The 22208-nt window shown below is 44.8% G+C and overlaps 1 protein-coding gene across 2 annotated transcripts in view; it reads right to left on the bottom strand.

The window, feature by feature from the left end:
• LOC116850621 (complexin) overlaps window positions 1-22208 on the bottom strand; it is a 154848-nt gene that overhangs the window by 7256 nt on the left and 125384 nt on the right. For both annotated transcript variants that reach the window (XM_032829127.1, XM_032829134.1), the window contains one exon: window positions 8475-8638. In XM_032829127.1, the coding sequence (XP_032685018.1) occupies window positions 8475-8638 (164 nt within the window). The remainder of the gene's footprint in view (window positions 1-8474; window positions 8639-22208) is intronic.

Genomic DNA, 22208 nt, shown 5'->3' with positions numbered 1-22208 from the left:
CTCTCTCTCTCTCTCTCTCTCTCTCTCTCTCTCTCTCTCTCTCTCTATCTATCTATCTATGTCCTCACGGCCAACAATGAGTTCGATTGTGGTTCGAGCCAGCCGGACATGTTATAGGTCGCACAAATACCACTTTGTGTGAGTGTGAGTGTGTGTGTATGTGTAGGCGCGCTGGTATTAGCGCTGTCAACGGAATGCACGTGTATCGCGGTTATACCATCGACTCAGATCTCATTAAGATTTGGCGTTCTTCTGCGAAACGATTCGTTGTATAACCGGTAATAATGCGCCCTCTCCGTCACGAATGTCTCCGCTCCCCCCTGACGGTTGTTAAACTGCGATCGCGCATTATCTATTCTATACAGATTGCCGAGTGAATTATGAGCTTCAAAATTGAATTCCACGCAGTAAAAGAACACATGTATTCTCTATATTGAAACTTTAAATATTCATATTCGCAGACCAGAACAATAAGAATGTCCACGGTGGAGTATGTGTCTGGGAATTGATATTTTTATCTTAATTCCGCTCGTCAGTTAACGCAATTAACGCTGGATATCTTACGTACAGTCTTGTTGACTATTTTCTAAAAAATAACGGTTTGCAAAATTCTACGAGTCACTTAATGGATCTATTAGCTCGTTTAGATATGTGCACGGATCAAGAAGAGAGAGTCATCTCTCACACTCCACGAACCTGTACTTCACAGAAAGCTCTCTCTCTCTCTCTCTCTCTCTCTCTCTCTCTCTCTCTTCCCCCCTCTTTCTCTCCTCCCTCACTCTCAATCTCTCAACGTATACAGCGCGTTGCGTCGAGGAGACAGATAGCGCGAGGATAAACGAGGACTGTACCTCATGGCAGCCTCAAATCTGATGCTCTGATCCTGACGTTAATTAATGCCTCTGCTTGAAACGTGCAACGTGTCGGTGCACCCGCATTGGCGCCATGTGCGTTTCCGTCCGTGCGGTCCATCCACGTGCTCTCGAGAACTACGAGGACATTATTATGCGCCGGATCATGGCCGCGTGGCGATTTATGACGCACGCACGACACTTCCGACTTGTACACGACGTAGACTACTTTGTAAAGAGGATCGATGTGATCGGTTTTATCATGTCTTCGAATCCTGGAAGTCGTTGCGACGCTGGCGGCCGCTCTTAAACGTGCACCAACACTGGCTCTAACAGACGTCAGTAATAAGTTACCGGCATCTTATAACCGTACTTACTCGTTTCTGGACATTAAGGTCAGAGTTCAGAAAGTTACACTTTAAAAGTTATCCGTTTTATCCACAGAAGAAAGTAACTCGCTACAACTACTCTACTTACTAATTGTGAGAAACAGCTCGTTATCGTTACTTGAAAATTAATGAATCGTCATAATTCCCGTTAGTTTTTCGCCGAATTTCCAAGTGCTTTTTTTATGACTCGCTATCGGCTAAGTGCACGTATTCCGCGATAACATTGAACGTAATGATTATATTCGTCACCGTTATCAGTGTAATCGCGAAGACGTTGCCAAAACGAAGACGAAAAGAGAAAAGAAATAACGTTGTTATCAAATCATTCCTGAAAAAATAACTTGTACATTGAGAACAAATATTTCAGAATTTATTTATGTACGGAAAAGAAAGATTTGATTGAATTAACGAAATATCTGGTCGAACGATCCAGAAATTCAGATTGAAGTAACCCGAATTCTGTTTAAGTTAACAAGACTAACCAAACATGTCTAGTTATTTAACCAGACATGTCTTTTACTCTCTGGTTAAATAATCAGACATGTTTGACTAGTCTATCAAAAATCTTGTTAACTTAAACAAAATTCGGGTTACTTCAATCAGAATTTCTGGATCGTTCATATTCAACCAGATATTTGGTTAATTCAACCAAATCTTTTTTTTCGTGTGGGATATAAAGTTCATCGACAAGAAATGAATTTTATGTCACTGGAATAAACTTTATATTCACAAATAAATTTTCAAGCATTTTTTTCTCAGTTTAACAAATACAATGTTATAAGTATTGTAACATATTTCTTCTAAACTCCAACGTAAAGTTACCAGAACAACAAATTATAAATTTGAAAAATATCACTTTCGCTTTCTTGAGTAATTAATATTATAATTTCTTAAAATTATAATTAATAAATAAAAACGTATACGATTAAAAATCCTAATAATCTTGTTGTTAAAACTATTTTTCTGTTAATTAGCGTGTTACAGAAAATGTACAGAAAATTACAGAAAATGTACAGAGTAAATACAAGTATACGTCTCAGTGCATATATTTATTTATTTTATATATTACATATATAGAGCATGTCTTGTCATTATAAGATTAATATACGGAAAAAAGTTAACTGCAAGAATTCGTGTGTGCGTGTGCGCGTATATATATCACTAAATCTCGATATAACATGTGAATACCTAAAAGTGTCCAATGGATAGCTGCCAGTAGGCTGCGTTCAACTATGAAATCAATACAGTGGTAACAGTAGCAAAAATCTTAATTAAAACAGCAAACTTTTAATTACACATCAGCAAATATTACTTTCAGCAAACAACTTGCGGCAGTGAATTCTTTATTTTCGTGTAATCATTTTGTTATTCGCCTCACTGCTCGAGGATGCATTACTATCGACAAATGACACCGGTACTCCTCGCTATAATTGTTCATCATTTTTATTAGTTTTGCGGGGTCGGGATAGGAAAAAGGTGGAAAATGAGATTATGATATCCGGTACTTCCTATCTGCATCATAAATTTCGTGAGCGTCGTAGACAGAAGACCTGATACCGAGTCACCTTACCGACGCAGTGGGAAGATTGGAATCTGAGATCTCTATCGGGGATTCCGAGTTATAGCAGGCTTCAAAGGACGCGTATCGCATTACATTTGATCCTTTAGAGAACGCGGTCCCGCTAATTGCATTCTTCGGCTTTGAGAACACGTTGAAAACATTGCGGGCAAAACGCACGAGAGAGCGAAGATGTATACCGGTCGCACGGATGAAACGAACTTCGAGACGTTTCCTAATTTTTTTTTGGTTATTTATTTTCTTTCTGCCCAATACTAATTTGTACGACGCGGCGGGGGCGGTTGGTGAGTGGCCGTCTCGCTGACGATACCTCGAATATCGCGCTGTTTTCCATAAACCTACTGTGAATGCAGATCATTCGCGACATCCTCGCCTCAGTAGCATTAAATCAACCGACACTTCGTGAGTTAAGTGGCCTTAACTTCATTTCAAGCGCACGCTTTTAAGTAGTTTCGAGACGGTCCGCCTGGTGAACGTCTTAAAAGGAGTCAGCCTGACTCTATTAGGAAGTCGCCATATTGAATGCAGGGACTCCCTACTAGAGTCAATTTGACCCCAGTTAAGTTCAATCTTCTCTCTTCCTATTTCGCTGCTCCGCTCGCGCCGCTCCTTTTTCCCTCGTGCCACATCGGAGATGTCACGCGATGATGCGCCTTCTCCTCCCTCGGACATCATCTTCGACGTTCCCCGTCCGCGTGTTTAACACGCCGACGATCAATCACCCGGATTTTAATTACGACACGGAGGTTAACCGCCGAGTTCTGATCCACGACGACGGCACCCCTATCTCAGGATAGATAATATCGAGTCGACGAGACAGACTTACACGTGCAACTTTTTATATGCTTCCCAGGGGAGCGCAGGATCTGAAAGTATATATCATCTCAGAGAAAAACACGGCAATTATTAAGTGACAACTATACAAGTATTGTATGCAGAATTATGTACAGTTTAATAAACTATATTGTAATTAGTACAACTAAAAAAAGTTTCAATTGTTATATATATGTATATATAGATAAAATAGAATTTTTGTTTGTTCCGTATAAACACTGATCGATTTGAATCAAATTTTTTACCCTGCAGAAAATGCAGATTACGTTATGAAACCTGGATATTCCACCATCCTTTCACCCCGATTTCACCCCCTTGAGATTTTGTGATAACTCGAGCAACGCCGAACAGTTGCAGTTCCAGTTTTACATACAAAACTCATGTAGTTGTCACTTCATAGTTGCCATAATCATATATCTTTTTCTCTACATGCAGGATAACGTTAACTATCACTACCATTAATACGTTATAATTTCGTGATAATTTCGTGGAAACTTACTCATCGGTCAGTCGAAATCGCGATTCGCCTCGTGGAGTAGTCGGAAGACCGCTTGATCTAGGAAGAGGAAGTGAAAACTCCCAAGCAACTTTCGTCTGATTGTCGGTGTGTGACGTCACAAATCTCTCAGCGCTATTGACAATTAGAACCGCCTTATCGGTCGATACGACCGTATATCGGACGTCGTGATCCGTGTTATAATCAGGCAAAATTACCTCCGCCCGGGGAAGGGAAGAGATGAGGAATTGGCTGCCGTTTTAGTGCGCGAGAGATTTCTGAAGGATCGACCTGGGGCTTTCCCTTATCGATCTAATGTATCGTCCGTGTTTCGCCTCGCGCACGGAGAAAATATTACTCGGCGCTACACACACCCGCCACTCGGTGTCCTCCCCCTTCTTCCTCAGCCCCAACCCTTCATTCTCCCCTTCGCCTTCCGGCTCCGGAGTTGCCCTTCAATCCTCTCGTTCTTCATCTTCGGCGGCATCTTGGCGAAAAATTGCCGAAGAAACGACATTATTGCACGTTGTCGTGATCAATTCCCATCGACATCATCGTCCTTGTTGCACAGCATCGTCGTATTTTATTACGTACTTTATCGAATCATCGCGTATCCACTTCCCCGAGCTACCACTCGTCTTCTCCTCGCCTCTCCTCGTGTCTGGTGTACTTTCTCTGTTCTGTTCTCTCTCTGATAAATACTGCAGGAATAACTTTGTAGGAAGTATAATAGTGATCTTTGAGAATCGCAACGAATCGAAAATACATCCTTTTTGTAGCTTTTGGCCGGTAAATTATCTTCGTGCTTGTTTATCAGTTATTCTATCTCTTCCTTCCTCCTCTCTGTCGCAGTCAAACTCCCTTCGTTCGATCCCATAGTAATTTCAGCGAACAACAACACGACGGTGATCACGCGGGCAACAGCGCGGCGGCGAAAATGAAAGGAACTGCAAAAAGTTTGTTCATTCGAGCAGAAATAAATTTCATAGCCGAGATGTATACTTAAGGACGCTAATTGGACTTGAGCGAGTCCTAATGCGAGATCCGATAATTAAAGCTCGTCGTTCATTAAACGTGCCGCGATCCAACGCGCTTTTTGCAGTGTTAAAAACGCGAAAGGCCGCTGGGGTTGAAGTGACACTCGTAATTTGATGAGCGTTGGACTCGGAGTGAGTTCACTGCATATATCTGTATGAGTCGATATTCGAGAATATATTACAACGTCGAGACACGACCTCGATGAAATTTTCAAGACGGGCCCGGCGCACGAACGTGAGTCCGAACTTCGCGTTGACATTTTCGCTCGGTCGAATGTCACGCGCGTGAAATCGGCGATCGATCACGGCCGTAATGTCTCGCGAACGCGTTCGGCCTTCGGAGTATTGATAATCGCGTTAAACAAATACGTGCATGCGCTCGCGCGTACGCATCAAACCGGTGCCGATGGCAGGAAAACAAATTTTTTTCAGCAACGTGTTCGTGAAAAACGTACGGCGCCCGTGTACGCGGACAAAACGCACACAACGCGCTCCATGAATATCAACGAAATCCCACGTCGCGTCATAAAAGTACGCGTTGCGATGTCGCAATAGCGTCACGAAGCGATATTTACGCTTTTGCAATAGCATTGGATGTACGTGGCGCGGCTTTCTCTGTCATCGTGAGGACACGAAAGAGAGAGAAAGAGAGAGAGAGAGAGAGAGAGAGAGGGAGGGAGAGGGATGGAGCGGCTTCTAAATAAAGCAACAAAGAGAATATTTCCAAATTGCGCAGGGACTCACCGAGTCTCTGTAACAAAGTCCCGCTTCGTTCATTAGTTGAGATAGAAAATCGGATTTGACCTGACCCGATGCGATTACCATGCCAAAGCCTCTTCTTCCGCTACACAAGAATAGGGGCGCTCTCTATTCTCACGGGGGATCGCGGCGCGCGTCTCAATCTTTCCGCTCGTTTTCGAAGAATCACGTTTTCGCGGCCGAGACGAAAGGATTTAACGGTGGCTCTTGCGGCCTTGATGAAGCGGCCATTAGTGTTAATTATATTTCGTCGGCGGGATCCTCTCTCCCACCGCGTTGCGAATAAATCCGCGGCCGGATGTCCGTGAGAGACGTTTTTTTTCTCTCCGGTTTGCAGGGAATAATGAAATCGCGGAAACTCGATTTCTCCGTTATTATATCCGTCCAACTTTTAACTGGCATCTTTAGTACTGTTACACGATTTCACGGCTTCCCTCCGCCGCAGGCTTATCCGGGCCGACCGATTAGACTCCGCTCGATCTTGAGACTTTCTTTGATCCTGAAGAATGCTCGAGAGATTCTCAGGGCGTGCGTCCAAACTCGCGTTTACCTCCATTTTGCGTAGTCCTTCAGACGTTTTTGGAGATCTTTGAATTTTTGCGTACTATCTCAATTTTCTGGAGTGAAATTTTATTCGAAAAATAGAACGATCCCCGCGTCATTCAAATTCGACTGCTTTTCACTCCTATAGAGCGAATCTTCCGCTCTGAATCATCGAGTGAATTTCACTCTAAACTGAAGAACAGATTTGATGTATTTTACCGTCACGGAGGAACGTATTCACTCCAACGGATTGAAACGTTCGCTTATATGGAGTTAGAATCCACTCTAAGCTTGAATGAAACATTCACTCTCGCGATTTCGAGTGACAGTATTCACTGTTGCTCGGAGTTTTGAATGAGAGTCGCTCGTTTCGAATGAGATGCCACTGCAAGGAATTTTGGGAACACCGCCTGCTCCTGGAGTGGAGAGAAAATTAGGGACCACTTTTTGATTTCTCGCATTTCTGTTCTTTCCGATCGTCCAGCTCGTTGAAGCGCGCTATCGATCTCCGTTGAATCAAGACTATATGCGAATCGCAACCACCATGATAATGGTTACAATGCCCGACCACTCGGCCAACCACTTCTGCGTGGAATTACAACTGCAACGCGCGGTCGGTATGCCACACACGGATCATCAAACGTCCCACAACGTCGAACTACGCGCGCTTCGTCCCTTCAACGATATCATTTTCTGTTTACGCTCGAGATAATCGTGTTTCCACTCCAATTAATGCCCCGCGAAATTCGCGAGCCCGTGACAAATATCGGCGAAAGGAAACACACAAATCTGTCGTCCCGGCTCGCGAATATCACCCGACGTGTTATGACGTATGTGTATCGTTTATTCTTTTTCGCAAAAAAATCTCTAGGCAGAAAAAACCCCGCGAGTTCTGTCCGTTGTGAATTTTGTAGGGACGCGCGTGTCGTGACGTTATTGTTAATTAAAAGATATTTCATCACCAAAATAAGCTGAAAAGAAAAAAAGGAGAACGCGATTATTCGCTTGACCCGATTACACACATCAAACTTCACCCCGTAACAAATTATCCGCAGCATTTTATCACGAATGGAACATGCGATTATCTTATTGCGCGAGCTAAAAGAGGATTTAAAATGTTTTTATCTCCACCATTTTCAACACGTGACGCGATCGAATATCGCCCAAACTGACGTGTTAACGCAAAAAAACGAAAAAAAGAAGCATAAAAAAAAAATTACTAATGACACGGGAACTCGATATTGGCCCTTGAGCTGCCGCTGAAATAAATCCAATCTGGCCCACTTGGTATTTTTATGGAGGACAAAGCAGTCAGAATGGATCACATAGAAAATAGAATCCATCGAAGCATTGATCAAACGGGATAGAACAATGTACGCCGGGATTTCGCAAAAACTTCCAGCGCACTCACCGATTTGGCGGGCAACAAGAGCGCGGATGAAAAGAGGTAAAGGAGGACGGAGTGGGTGGTGAAGGGAACGACGGTGGGTACGAGAGAGAAAGAGACGTAAAGTGCACGTTGGATCGCGCCATTATCAATCCTGATGTATTGTCCTGTCAGGACGGAGTCAACGGCGCTGACATGACCTAGATGAAGTCGAGGGCTCTCGTGGAAAACGCAGAAAAACACGTGGCGATATTCAGACTACACTCGGATATTTATAGTCAGGGACTAAATCGAGTAGTGCGGTCGCACTCACGCATCTGTGTGTGTGTATGCGTGTGTGTGTGTGTGTTTGGTGCGCGAATGAAAATTCGCGCAGTCCCTTGACTTAATTTGTGGTCCCTTTTCGAATTTTTCTTCTTTCGTCTCTTCTTCCTCTTTTTTTTTCACTGCGGTACATATTTTACAACCGCGCAGATGTCGAGAAAGAACACTCACGAGTAAGACCACTTGTCCATCTCGCACGTGATATCCCGTAATGAGAGTTGCGAATTAGTTGGGTAGTTAACTTGCGCAATTAAAGGAATCGTTCGGTTTCTGACCTTGTCTCTGATCTCCTGTCGCATCTTCTCCCGCTCCTCTTCCATTTTACGGTGCTTCTCCTTCCTTCTCTCCTCGGCTTCCCTAATAGCCTCCTGCCTTTCCCTCTCGGCCTCTTCCTCCTTCTCCTTGTCATCCTCGTCACCTCCTTCGCCACCTACCGCTCCTACGAAACAGAAAAGAAGAAATTCGTATATCTTACATACATATATATAGGACCTCTTTGCCGCAACATGAGCGGGGCTGTATTACACACTGTGTACCTTATCTACAGTTCTGTATACATTTATTCAGCGTCCCGAAATTTCAAGATTTATCTTTCTCGCAGAGAATTTAATAATATCGTACCGCGGGAGAGACTGGCTGTGTTGTTGCTAGCGTTTATGGAACAGACAAAGCGGCTGGGAAAGAGCGAGATTTCGGGAGAAATGGGGTGGTGGGGAGGGGATAATGCGAAGGAATCTCTGGGCTCTTCGAGGAAATTAATACTACTTCTACCCCGGTGCCAATTCGCCATTCTCTCTCTCTCTCTCTCTCTCTCTCTCTCTCTCTCTCTCTCTTTCCTTTCTCCCTTTCTCTCTCTCTCTCATTCATCCACCGACCCATCCTTTCACTCATTGCCTTGGTGTTCGCGTATTTGCGCTGCTTTCCGCGAGTTGGAAAGATACTTTGAAGCCCGACGCCCGACGCCCATCTTTTTGTTTCAATTTTGTTCAGTCGCTCTTTCGTCGCCAACTAACTCCCGAGCCTTTGAAGAGCGCTGCGTACAAAGTACGCGGAGAAAATAAGCGGATCCACAGTATACTCTAGGCAATATCCCCTTTCTCGATAAAATGTGGAAACAAAATGGAATTATGAGATGGAAAAGTATCCGATTTATATCGCGCGCGAAAGTCGTCACAACTGTGTACGGTCGCGCCGTCCGTATCGATTTCGCTAATCCCGGGTTGGTGCGCGTTGCGAGAAACGCAGCGCGGGATCGACGGCTGACGGTTTTTTTATTTGCCGAATCTAGAGAAGAAAGTGTCGCGCGAGAGAGTCGGGAGGGAGGGAGAGATGTCGGGTTTGAATTTCTCGGTGGAATTTTTTTCACCAAGCCGTGAAAAAAAACCACATCGCGAAGGTACGACGCGGCATATTTGAAATTCGCGCGCGGGGCGATTTAAAATGCGTCTTGTCCGTGAAAAAGATTAATAACGAAATTCCTGCGGTTTTGTCGTCGTCGTCGTCGTTGTGCGTCCGGCACTGTCCGAACAAATTTTATTTGACAAAATGGAATTCTCCGGCGGTTATCTGAGAATTTCGCAACTTTGCCGAACGAACGAGCGATGCACGAGCGCCATTTGAGCGCGACCGCAGGGCCCTCTCCTCTGACGAATTTGAGGAAGTCTTTAGAATAATATCGGCAAGAACACTGTATATCTTAAAATATCCATTGTATACTCCGCAAGCTTCGATAAAGTTTTGATATTCACTATGCCGAAAATTATTAGTCTCTCTACACATGATTATCGCGTCTGTGGATATGATATATGATATGATATATCACGTGATACATCAAGCTGTCACACAATGATACATCAGTCGAATAATTAACATTCATAATGTACACGCGTATATACCTGATTAATTTTTATTAAGTTAATTGGACCAGTGAAATCTCCAACAGGAAAAATAAAAAGCAGTCCGTCGTTCAATCGAGTAAGAAATTTCTCCTGCTCTTTCTGTGTGATCCGTATTTTAAAAAATCACCATTATAACTGCCCGCTTTATTTCGCTTATATACAGAACTATCGAATTATATTACTTTATATGGTTGTCGTTGGATGACAAATTATAACTAGAATAATTATAGTTGAAAATTGTTGACGGTTCTGCTAGTTGATCATCACGATTAGTTAGTTTAATGTGCGCGGAAACCTCGATATTCATTTCTACCCCCGACTCGTGTTCACCGACTCGTTTCGCCATTCCGCGCGAGAATCGGGGAGAGAAGGTCTCAATTTTTATAAAAGCTCTCATACAATTTTATTCTCACGAGAGAAACACCAGCTGCATTCGCCATTAGTCGGCAACTGAGCTTTGCCGCCGTCGCCGCAGCGAACGGAAACCGAAGTCGAAGGGCTACGTGCTTTAGTTTAGTCGTGTAGACACTCAGCAGTTCTCGCGGAAACCACGTCCCGAAGTTGCCGCGGCGCGGCACGAGAAGAACTCGCGCAGCATCCTAAAAAGTCAACGCCTGTAATGGCGCAACTGCAACAGCACCGCCAACGGAATCCAATGCGGAATTGTTTGGCGCATGTTCGAATTCCAATCTTTCCGACCCCTTCTTTTCGCGCTCCTCCATCGCCAGTCTATGCACTGCTGGCTATCTGCATTACGTCACTGTGCTCATTCCCGCATCATTTCATTGCCGCGACTTCGCCTCGCGTATACGTTCCGTCGTCGCTTATCGCTTTCATTTCCATACCCACACCGGCACACAGAGGCAGAGCGAAAGAACGAAGGACAGATTGAATGACGAAAACTGATTGAATCCGCGTCGTATTATCGTCCACTCGATTTTATCATTGACCGTATATAGGACTCCCTCTCTCTTCTCACCCTCTCTGGCCGAGCCATTCGCATGCAAACGAATAATCCGCCCATTTCAGACGGTTGTCCGATTTTTTTATCTTCCTTTTTTATCTTCCTATTTTTTTTACTCGACCAAGTGGTGAAACAGCCAATACGATTCGAGAAACGCGGATGAGGTGACCATATCGATGCGGCGCCGGCGACGACGACGACGGCGGCTCGTTTGAAATCGCAGTAAACTCATTTCACAGCGCAACATCTGCGCGCGCGACAGTGATTGGACGGCGGATTGTTCGATGAAGCGGCGATTGCCGTTAGCAGCCGATGGAACGGGAAAACGAGGCAAAGGGAAGAGGACCGACTTTCTCTTGCGCGGCTTGTTACTCGCGTTCGCGCTGAAATAAAGCAGTTTCGTTCTCGGTCAGAGAGAGAACTGCTTGAAATGCAGATCCTGCTCTCGGACCAACCAACCAAGCCGATTGACTGACCCACGTACCGCGACTTCTTTGGGGTTATATCTCCGGAAGGCGTCGGATTTCAATGAAATCGGGCCATGACGGACGAAAAAACAGAGGATGGTGATGTGAATTAGCGAACGGGAGGCAGAATACACGCGAGAATATCGCGATGAACTCACTATCCACCTGTCTGTTCGTGGGAATGATCAACTGGAATGTTTATTGCAGCATAAATCATTCTCGGATATTGGCAGGGTCAAGTATTAATCCGTGTCTTGTGAATCGTGTAAGCTTATTGCGAGACTCTCCGAACTAAAATCACCAATAGAACCAGATAAATCGGATTATTTTGATAAGGGAAGTAGCGAGTAATCCAGATGCACAAGTATGAGTAAAGATACGGGTATAGGCTGGGTACCGAACTTGGCTGCAGGACTGCCACCCGGGCACAGAAATAGTGCTCGGGGTTATATAGACAGCGCTAGTGTGGGTGAATCGAACGTATGACGTACAAATTGGGGCGGATATAAGTCGAATAACGGATCACAGTCGCGGAACTCCAAATGAGCGGCGCGCGTTCCAGCGGATTTCAATGAAAAGGAGAAGATATTCTGTTCGCGGATCTCGCCGCGTAATCTATCGCGACATTGCGAGTTCGTCGCCGACTGTTCGCTATTTTTTTTTACTTTTTTTTCTGGTCACGAACGCTGCGAGGGGGCAACGGCGCATTTGTTTAACGCTCAAACGGACATTTTAATTCCGCGGCCGTTTGTAATGGAGGTCGTCGCGAGTTCGCGCGAGATGCAGATCCAATTAGATAGCAATGACAATGCCGGACAGAGCGAATGCTCGTGACATCGTGAGGGCCGCAGGTGTTCCCAACGACCAGTCTCCGTGTTCGGAAATGTATTTACTAGTAGCGATCGGACGTGGAATTCACTCATTGGGTTCTGGGACGGACTGTGTAATGCGCGTTACATCGGACGCGTTTCCAACAATCGCCCTCGTATTTCTATTATTGATCGCCGTGAATTCTTTAACGACACGCTGTATCGGCTAGGTCCGATAATACCTATTTTATGGATCAATCGCGGACGAATGGACGAAAGATTATCAATTAAACAAGAGACATGCGCGCCGAAACAGACGTAACGCGAACAGCAACTCTGTTGACGACTTCTGAAGCGATTTCCAGTTACGTAATTGAGTCGATAGACTTGTCGACAACGATGGGACTATAGACGCTGATGGTATGTCAACCCTCGGCAATCCCTGAGTCAAAGCGAAACGATTTTCCTTTCGACGTATGATGTTTCGGGTGCACACATATACGCGTGGATGTATATAATAAACAATGTACGCCGCGCTACAACTACGTGCAAGTAATACCTTTCGTTATTTTCCTACACGCGAGCTTATATTCGGTATATTCGCGATTTATGGAGCACCACACACGATAGCATCTCTTTTACTATACATATCCCTTCGGCTCAAGGATGTTTCCCCTGGCGTGCAAGTAATGCACGTGCAAGTGCACCTGTAATTCCGGAACCGTTCTATACAGGTTTGACGCGTTATCGAGCGTGGATCGACTGCTTTTCTTCTCTCTTCTTCCCTCCTCCTTCCCCTTCCCTCCGGCCCCTCTCTCTCTCTCTCTCGCAGCCGCATAATAAAGGCTGCTTGATACAAGTGCACGTCGTGAATTTATAATATTATGCCGTGCACTCGATACGCGCAACTGCACCTGAAACATTCGCGAATTTCTGTGCGCGACAACGACAGTTTTTGTTCAGTGTCGCGGAGTAATGTCAAACTAAGCGAAAGCGATCGTCACTCTATCGTAGTCTGCAATGTTCTACTTACAAAAAGAGCGTGTTGAGTGGAAACTTGAAAAGTTTCAAAATTGTCTCCAATTTAGTGAAATTATTTCTGCCTTTTTTTCACGATGCAAATCGATTATTACACACGTATACACACACTCTCTCTTTCTCATTCAATGCACGCTGCATTGCTGACTTTGTTCCACGAGAACTGTTATCGCACACACGGAGAAGCTATTGCAGTAAAAATTGCAACCAAATTTTGGTTACCTTGGACCGTATAAAATTATAAACGAAATTTCTATACATTTGTTCAAAAGTGTTACGCACGTTTGACTTTTCATTGTAAATTACTGTAATTACTTGAATGTTCTTTATATCATATATTCAGTTAAATTTACTATTTTTATAGTAATTTATATTGTGTGTGTATGTGCGTGCGATTTGAGTGTAATGTAGTCCAGAGTTTTACCAAAAATATTTACCAAAAAGAAATGTAATTCCGGCGTAATTTTTATCACAATATTTTTTCGATACGCAAAAGGGCTCGTGTTTTGATAACTGAACGGTAAACGAGGAGGATTAATGTCTGTACAATCAAGTCTACTCGCCTTCGGCGTCAATTTGCCTCGGTCGCAAAGAAGTAAAAAATATTCTATCACACACACACACACACACGCATCTTTCAAGTATGCAATATATGTGAGATGTTCTAGTTTCACTTAAAGTTAGCGCAATTTCATTGTTACCGGCTGGATTAGCGCGTGTGTACGCGTGTCTGCGTGGAATAGAGGAGTGCCGAAGCTCTCCAGAGCCAACCGGAGCTGGCACTTTTAAGTGCGAAAGAGTTAAACGACCAATATCGGGACGATTTGCGCTTAACAACGCGCGCTGATTACCGGACAGGTTGTCCCGCTGTGCGTCAAGTTTTTGAATGTCACTCGTATACGCTAATAACTCCCCAACGCGCGCGTGGTGACAACGAGTTCGATGTCTATTTGCGTGATCGCCCGACAACGGCACCGTGTATTTTATGTATGAGCGTAAAAACGCGTCCAAACGTTTTCCTCGCAATCATCCCATTTCTCCCCCTCTCTTCCCTCCACTCTGGTTTGAATCCGTGACGCTTCCCCTGTCTCGTCTTCTTCGACTCTCCCGCTCCTCCTTCTCCTCCTGCGTTCTCGGGAGTTGAGAAATATCGTATCGCGCGAGAGGGTAAACGGAAAGAACGGAACGGAACGCGACGGTGCGGCACGACGGGGATCAATCTCGTCGCGCCGAAATAATTCGCGAAATCGGCCGCAGCCTCCAAAAAAGCCGGTCCCAGATTTTAGTTTCCGCGAGAGATCCGATTTGCATGCAAATCTGTCAACCCCCGAATCTGTGCACAGTTGCCGCACACGCGCTCGCAAAAGAGAGAGAAAAAGAGAGAGAGAGGGAGGGAAGAAAAAAGAACGCTATCATATCGCGTTCTCTGTCGCGAAGTTTTCAAGGATGAGGAGTCGCAGTTTTTTGGCGATAAGTTTGGCCAGCAAGCGTTTAAATCTTCTCCCATGCTCGATTGAAGGGTGTTTGTTTCGTTTAGTTTTTTCTCCCTTTTTACCACGCCACGGATTATACCCGTATAACTTTGATTCGCCCCGATCGTGAAATATAGGAAGATATTCCGTAGTTAAAGCGCTGGGCTGGCCTCCGCTTTATACGCGATCCGACGAAACAACTGCGTGAAACCGTTTGTTTTCTTTTTTTTTTTTATTTCGCGAACGGACACTGGCGAACAATGGCGTTTCCTTTCGTTTAAAAATTTGTTAACGAATTCGAAATTGGTTTTATTGAAACGCAATATTTTTGGTTTGCGTTCTTTTTCGTTCCTCGTTTTTTTTTTTATCGCCCCCTTCAGTCCGGAAACAGACGTCGAGAGGGTGGAAAAGTGCGATGTTTGCGAGCGAGTCAGCACAATTACGGTATGGTTGCTTTGCCTATCAGTCGTAATAACCGGTGCCAATCGCGCCCGTGTGATTAACTGTCAACAATTGAGCGGGCAGCGTAATCTAATACAGTCGCATTCATTGACATGTTTGCGCGCGTTACTCGAGCATAACTAGCATCTGGTTACCATGAGCTTAGGTCAAGTAGTCTTGATTAAGCCACTCTCCGATGTAATTAACTGCATCTCCAGAATTTGCTCCTATCCGATGCAGACCGGTTCGATTGCGAGCGTCGATCGTTTAACATCTACATCGGTCCTTGTTCTCGTCGTCGTCATCGCCGTCGCCGTCGTCGTCGCTGTTGTTGTTGTTGTTGTCATAGTTGTGGCTCGATTGATTCATCGGGCCGTATAGGCGAATCTCGCGTCACGAATTCAACGACCGACCGAGTCGATTTGGAAGGAGGCGGGGAGAGAGGGAGTCGCGGCCTGAAATCGTCATGTCAGGAATTGGATCTCCGAATGTAATAAAAAACAGGGGAATAAGAAGAAGAAAAAAAAGCCTTCTCTCAAGTGTCAAGAAAGCTCCTCTCCAACTTCCAACTAACTTTCTGGAGAAAAAAGAACCGTAATTTTTCGTCGCGTCCGGCCAACCGGGCGAGCGAGCGAGAGAGAGAGAGAGAAACACTACAAAGTAAGATTTTTAAAGATGGCCTTCGAAATGGCACTCGGTTGTTCATTTCCGGCACGAACGTCGGCCCGGCCGTCGTATCAGTGCTTCCTCCGGCGGAAGTGTCGCGTAGGAGAACGAGGGTTCTCGCGTTAGGAGTTGATTGTTCCGGTCGTGCGGTATGTAAATCTCCCCAACATCACCCGGAGATTCTCTCCCCCCTGTCCCCCTCGCCTCCTTGCCCTCTTAACAACCAGCCCTCCCGGCCCCGTCGAGCTTTCCCGTCCGAAATTCCGGCCTCGGTTCTCCTCTCTGTCGACGCAGAACTTTTTCTCCGCAATTTATCGGCGCAGAATTTTTGCTACGATATTGACACGGAATTTCTTCGGCCCGGGGGAGAGATTTATCGTCGGTGTTGAGATTAATGATCGGCCGCGGCGCGCGTTAAGTAAATGTTAAAGGATCGCGCGCGCGTGATTTCAACTAATATATTTAGATGCGGCGACACACACTTTCTCCGCGCGCGAATTTTTCCCCGAATGCACGTGAGAAAACGTCCGACGTCGTTATTTATCACGGGCTTGTAGGGCTTTCGTATTCGGGACGCGGAAAATTAGTCGTATCGATTCTTCCTTTTACAGCGGTGTTACGTAGTAATTCGCGATACGGGAACGGAGTTCACTTCGGATCGCACAATGGCGGGGTAATTTCTCTCGTTGCTTTGCGCGCGGTTAAATCGCGGCAAGTTCACGCCACGTCTGGAGTTACTTCACGGAATTGTCGAGTCGCACGACAGCCCCCGCTTCAACCGTACGCTTCGTGATCCGATCGCGAATTGTCTCGAGAGGCAAAAGGAGGAGAGAATTTCAATAGCTGCTGGCTTTTGTATCACTGTTCGCGTCGCGCTTAACCTTTGTATTATTAGATCGCGAACGTTGCGGCGAGTCGCGGTGCCGCGCACACAATCGACCAGTCTAATAATTGATCGTAGCGAAAAGTACACGGAGAAAAATGTCTGGTTCTATTAACCTCTTATACAGGGTATCGTAGATTCTCCTCTGTAATTTTTGTTGGAACGGATTGAGATATCATCGCGCGTTCGATTAATTTTCTTTAATTAATAATTCGAGATTTATTTCGAATATCGCAAAAAAAAGGTATGGAATTTCTATGTTCACTTCAATCCGTTTTACGTTTCCACAAAAATTGCGGAGGAGAGTCTATACATGTATGTATGTGTGTATGTGTGTGTCATCCCCGGAAAAGTTCCGCGGTAAAATATGAAGTTTGGTTATAATGAACGAACGTTTTGGAAAGAAATGGAATTTCTGGTTCTGGGAACTAAATTTGTGTCGCGCGTAAAGAACTCTTCCCCCTCGGGAGATGTTATATCTCTCAACCAAAACGCGTCGGTTCGTTTATTACAACCGAACTTCACGTTACTGCAGCGGGATTTTTCCTCCGTGTAAATGCAAGTGCCGGCCGACGAGGATCCGGCGAAATAACGAAATTCACATTGCACAGGTATTTTTTTTCTAACGGAAACTGCGTTGTATAAAAGAGGGCGGGGAGGGGGAAAGACATACTTCCGCGTCGGTATCGTGTTCTTTCGACAGTTGAAAAAATAATTCCCGCCGCAATTTGTCGGCGGTTTTGTCGAGCGCGCCGGAAAGTTTTCGCGGCCGAGAGAGCTGACGTTTAAAGCTTCAACCAGATAAAGGAGGAAGTAGGCCAGCTTAAGGGCGTAAAAACTCTATTTTTTTTGCTGCGTGTAACCGACGCCGCGAGGGTGGTCGCGGGTTTGAAAACCTCACGTCCGCCACGTGACGCCGGATTATATGTCGTCTCATCGAACGCAAGCCCTTGACACCGAATATCGTGACGAGGACGATCCCCGAGACGAGGACGCTGCTTCTCGCTGCGAAACGTGAGGCGTTTTTCGCGGGCGTGACTTCAGCCGAAACGTCCTCTAATGTCTCCTCGCGGATACGTGCCATCGATTCCGTTGCGGTGTTTTGCAGAGCCGCGGTGCGTCATTTCTGTGTCCGCGTTCTCGCATACACGCGCACTCCAGCCCAATTTTGCCGAAAGGTTGAATAACGGGAGAATCGCACGGGAATCCCACACATACACACACACATACACGCGCGCGCGCACGTTTCTTCCGCTCCGCGGAAAGCGACCTCGCAGCGCGCGAGAATGTCGCTGGAGAAAATGAGTGAGTTGGGCGTTTAGTTAATTAGCGACGCGAAACTCGTTAGACGTGGCTGCCACGAGGATTTAACGCGATACCGTGTGGCAGTTAGGGGGTGACTTTCAACAAATTCTGATTAAGCCAATCGCGACGACGAACTCTGCCGACGCGGAGTCGTCTCGATGTGGAGAATAAAACAGTATTTGTTATTAAATCGAGCGAGAAAATTCTCTCGCGCTCTCTTTATATTCTGTATTTAACTTCTTCACTGGTCATTTAAAATGACTGCGCAATTTCCCCCAAGATTTTTTTTCTTTCTTAATTAGCAGATTTCTTTTCTCTTTGTTGCTATTTTCTTCGAAGAATTTTGAGAAATTGAGTATATCTAATTTTCATTTGCTATGAGTTGAGGAAGTCAAAGGGAGTTTAATATTTTATCACGAAACTCTTCCGGGCATACCACTTAAGAGGCTAAAATTGCGCAGCCAATCAAATGTTAGTAGCCAACGTGCACAAAATTATTAATACTTCTGGCTATTTTTGGACGGTTTGGACGAAACTGTACAGCGAGAAATTACTGTTGATGATTTTGTAAGTCGACCATCCATTAGTTTAGTCGGAGTTTAACCTTCTGAGGAACGGCTATTTTTTTATCGACTTTTTTATTTTAAAAGCTAGAACTTTTTTGTCAATGTCATTGGATTGAATGGAGAAAAAACTGACACCGTCGTCGTGCCGATATATCGCCCAGAACCAGAAATTCCATTTCTTCCGGTCCTCCAAAGGTTAATGAAAACCACGCTTTATTGTTTGAAAGGCTTCAATTCCGGGTTAAATTCTAAAGAATGCGCCAATTAAATTAAATCACATTGCTGTCTAACGGTTGGACGCATATTTGGCAATCACGAGAGGCGTTAGATAAGCGTGATAACGGCGTTGCGCAACGATCTGCTCGATTTTGTTATCACACACAGAATTATTAATATTTTCATTATTATTAGGTAACGAATTACTGTTACATAGCTGTTATTTATATAATTGCTGTTACGTAATTAATAATAATTGGAAGTTATCATTGACAATTTTGCTGGTTAATCGTCGATTCATTTAATCGGGAAATTATTCGATGAAAATCACCCTCGATGGGTTTTGTGGATGGCAAAGAAACGAGCGTTGACTTTTATCTGTTCAAGAAACAGTTTGGAGGATAACGAGAGAAGTCCGAGTGACAAGATTACGTACCTAATTATGAATCACTCAAGATCAGTAAATTTTATTTGACACTTACATAAATTTGTTGTTGTCAAACATTAAAACAAACTACTGATAGCAATATAAGCAACTAACATTATAGTTGCGAAAGAATATTACTAGACTCTAAATTAGTTTATTCTAAATTATAAAAGAATAGTTAGAAACACTTTTATCCGCTAATTATGGATCAGCCAATATTACATGCTCGTATAACGGATTTATAATTATTAACAATTTTATACTAATAATGTCCATTGTTTTATTTTATTTAGCATTTTTTTATTTTATTTAATAGCATAATTTTATTTAATAGCATAAACGTAGTACAACCTACTCTTTTATAAATCTAAAGAGTCGGTGAAATTGACTGATATCAACTGATAGTTCTTTATTTGAAATATTTTTCTATCTTTTTGCTTTTCCTTTTTTCTGAAATGTTATGAATGTTTGTTAATGTAATCTTAGAATACAATTGAAAAAACTAAAGAATATAATAAATGTTTTTCCGTGTTTTCATCATAATTGTTTGTAATTTTTTAATGCATTTAAATGAAGCAAGTTTGACCCCAGATTAGCACTCGATTGGGACCGTTACTTTAATCCGTCTCAGAGAATTTCCACTTGAGGCGCAAGCCTTATTACAGTCAACCTCTATCTCGGTCGACATGCACAATCGTGCGCATGCAGATATTCGCCGCGGTTGTTTCGTCCGCGGTCTCATTCGTTCGCGAAGTGATGGGCGACGGCCCAAGTGTGGGCCGCGGGTTGCTGACTACGTGAGAATGGCTTTGTCGAATAAGCGAAAAGTAGGAGCGGAGACACTCGTTCAGCAATTTTGCGCGTTTCGTGGCGCAATTGCATTCCGTTTAAAGTTAATGCGCGCACGTCGTCGCGCGCCTACGCGCTCTCGCGCACGTTTCCTCCCCCGGGACCTGCGAAAATTCTTTCGGAAAATTCCGGCCCTTTCCCGCGGTTCCGGAAGCGCGTTTCGCGGACGGCGCACAGTGGTGTCAAATGCAATTTCATGTTTCAAAAGAGGCTACAGCTTCGAAATTTGAATCTATTTTGATACTGCTTTTTTATAAAAATTCGTGAAATCTAGAACAGCCTTGTCGAGACAGATTTTTGTCTTTTATTTTCCTCTTTCTAAATTTCGACAAAGTTGTTCTAAGTTTCTTTAACTCTCATTAAAAAAAGAAAACATCGAAACCGAATGAAATTTTGAGACTGTTTCTTGAAACACGAAATTTTATTCGACCCCAGTGTACGGCACCTTATTTCCCGAGACGTCCGTCCGTCCGGCACGGAGGAAACGGAAGAATCGCGCGGCGCATGTCGCGCTTTTATTTCTCGCTCTCCTCTCTGCAATTCTCATGTGCTCTTTCGATCGATCGCGCCTGTTAAGCGGCAAGTCGCAGGAGACAACAGAAGCGGCGAAATGGCTCCTTCGCTCGATTCCAGACGCGCGATATAAATTACGCACGGTGCAACGAGAACGCGCCGCGCGCGTGTTACCGCCGGCTTCCGCGGGGCTGGGTGTCGTACTGTTTTGTCAACGTGTTATTTATGGCTCGTTGTAATATATTGATTCGCTGGCACGGCCGAATTCCCCTCTCGCGGTGCACAAGCACGCACGCACGCACGCACATGTGCACATGTGCATATGTATACATGCATATGTGCGTGCACGCGTGCAAACGTGTACCGTATGCGCTTTCGACCACCGCATTGGGTGAAGGTGATGACGAACTTTGTACAGTCGATGTGCCGCAGGGTGTGTATATATATATATATATATATATATATATATATATATATATATATAGCGTTCAGTTACAATCATATTTTTTTCCGACTAATAGGGAGAGGGATTCTGTTTTCCCTTTTTTCCCTTCTCTTTCTCTCTCTTTCTCTCTTTTTGTCTCTCTGCCTGCCTCTTTCTCAATCTTTTTGTCTCTTTTTGGTGTAAAAAACGCCGACGTGAAAATTGGAAATTGCGCTACTGGAATACGCGTAAATAACCACGAAATCCCGCGAAAATGGATCTGACCGAGGAATGGCCTCTAAAATACGCCAGTAATAATAGAGAGCCGCTCTATTTCTAAACGGCTCCTTCGAGAGTTCAGAAATATAAATTCACGACGGACTTCTCTCTCCACGCTTCCTGGCCAGCAGGCAGGATTTTATCGTCCGGATAAGACAAACCCGGGAACAAGAAAGTAACGTCGAAGTTTCCGCGCTGCTGCCGCTGCTGCGGGGGAGACAACGGTCGGAGGTATTGTCGTTCGACGTCGGGTCGTCTTGTACGGCCGACGAAGACGCAAAGTGTCTCGTCGCGACGTTACAGCGTTGACTTGTTCGCTCGCCAGCGATCGTCGGCGTGAAAATGGTGCGACGTCGTCGCGTTAATTTCCAATTTCCAGTGTCAAGCGCGAACGGCGCTCGGTATCGGAAAAATTGGCGTCTTAGAAATCTCGCCGGGCGGACCCGTTCCCGGCAGAATTCGATTATCGGGCGATTGCTCAGTTAAACAACGAGATCGTCCACGAGGACGTCGGTCGCGTTGGGGCGCATGGCGCAATCAGCCGCTTCTCCGTTTCGACATTTCCAACCCTCGCCCCCTCCCTCGCCTTCCTCCACCTGACATCTCGTTTACCTTGAAACAGTTTGGACGCATTCGCCTCGTTGCATTTCTGAAGAATCCTGAGGGAGCGTAGGATATGTCGAGAACGCGCGCGCGCACTATTCTCGAAAGTATTCGGGATTGACTCGCGGTGAGAATTTCATTGGCATTGAACTCTCGCGGGCCAAACTCACAAATTCCCCCCCCCCCCAC

Source organism: Odontomachus brunneus, unplaced genomic scaffold (genome assembly GCF_010583005.1).
Source record: "Odontomachus brunneus isolate Ranch 3 - 2012 unplaced genomic scaffold, Obru_v1 Obru_scaffold_005, whole genome shotgun sequence".
In the NCBI taxonomy this organism is placed as follows: domain Eukaryota; kingdom Metazoa; phylum Arthropoda; class Insecta; order Hymenoptera; family Formicidae; genus Odontomachus; species Odontomachus brunneus.
The sequence above is the reverse complement of the archived record's forward strand: the minus strand, read 5'-3'. Positions and strand labels throughout refer to the sequence as shown.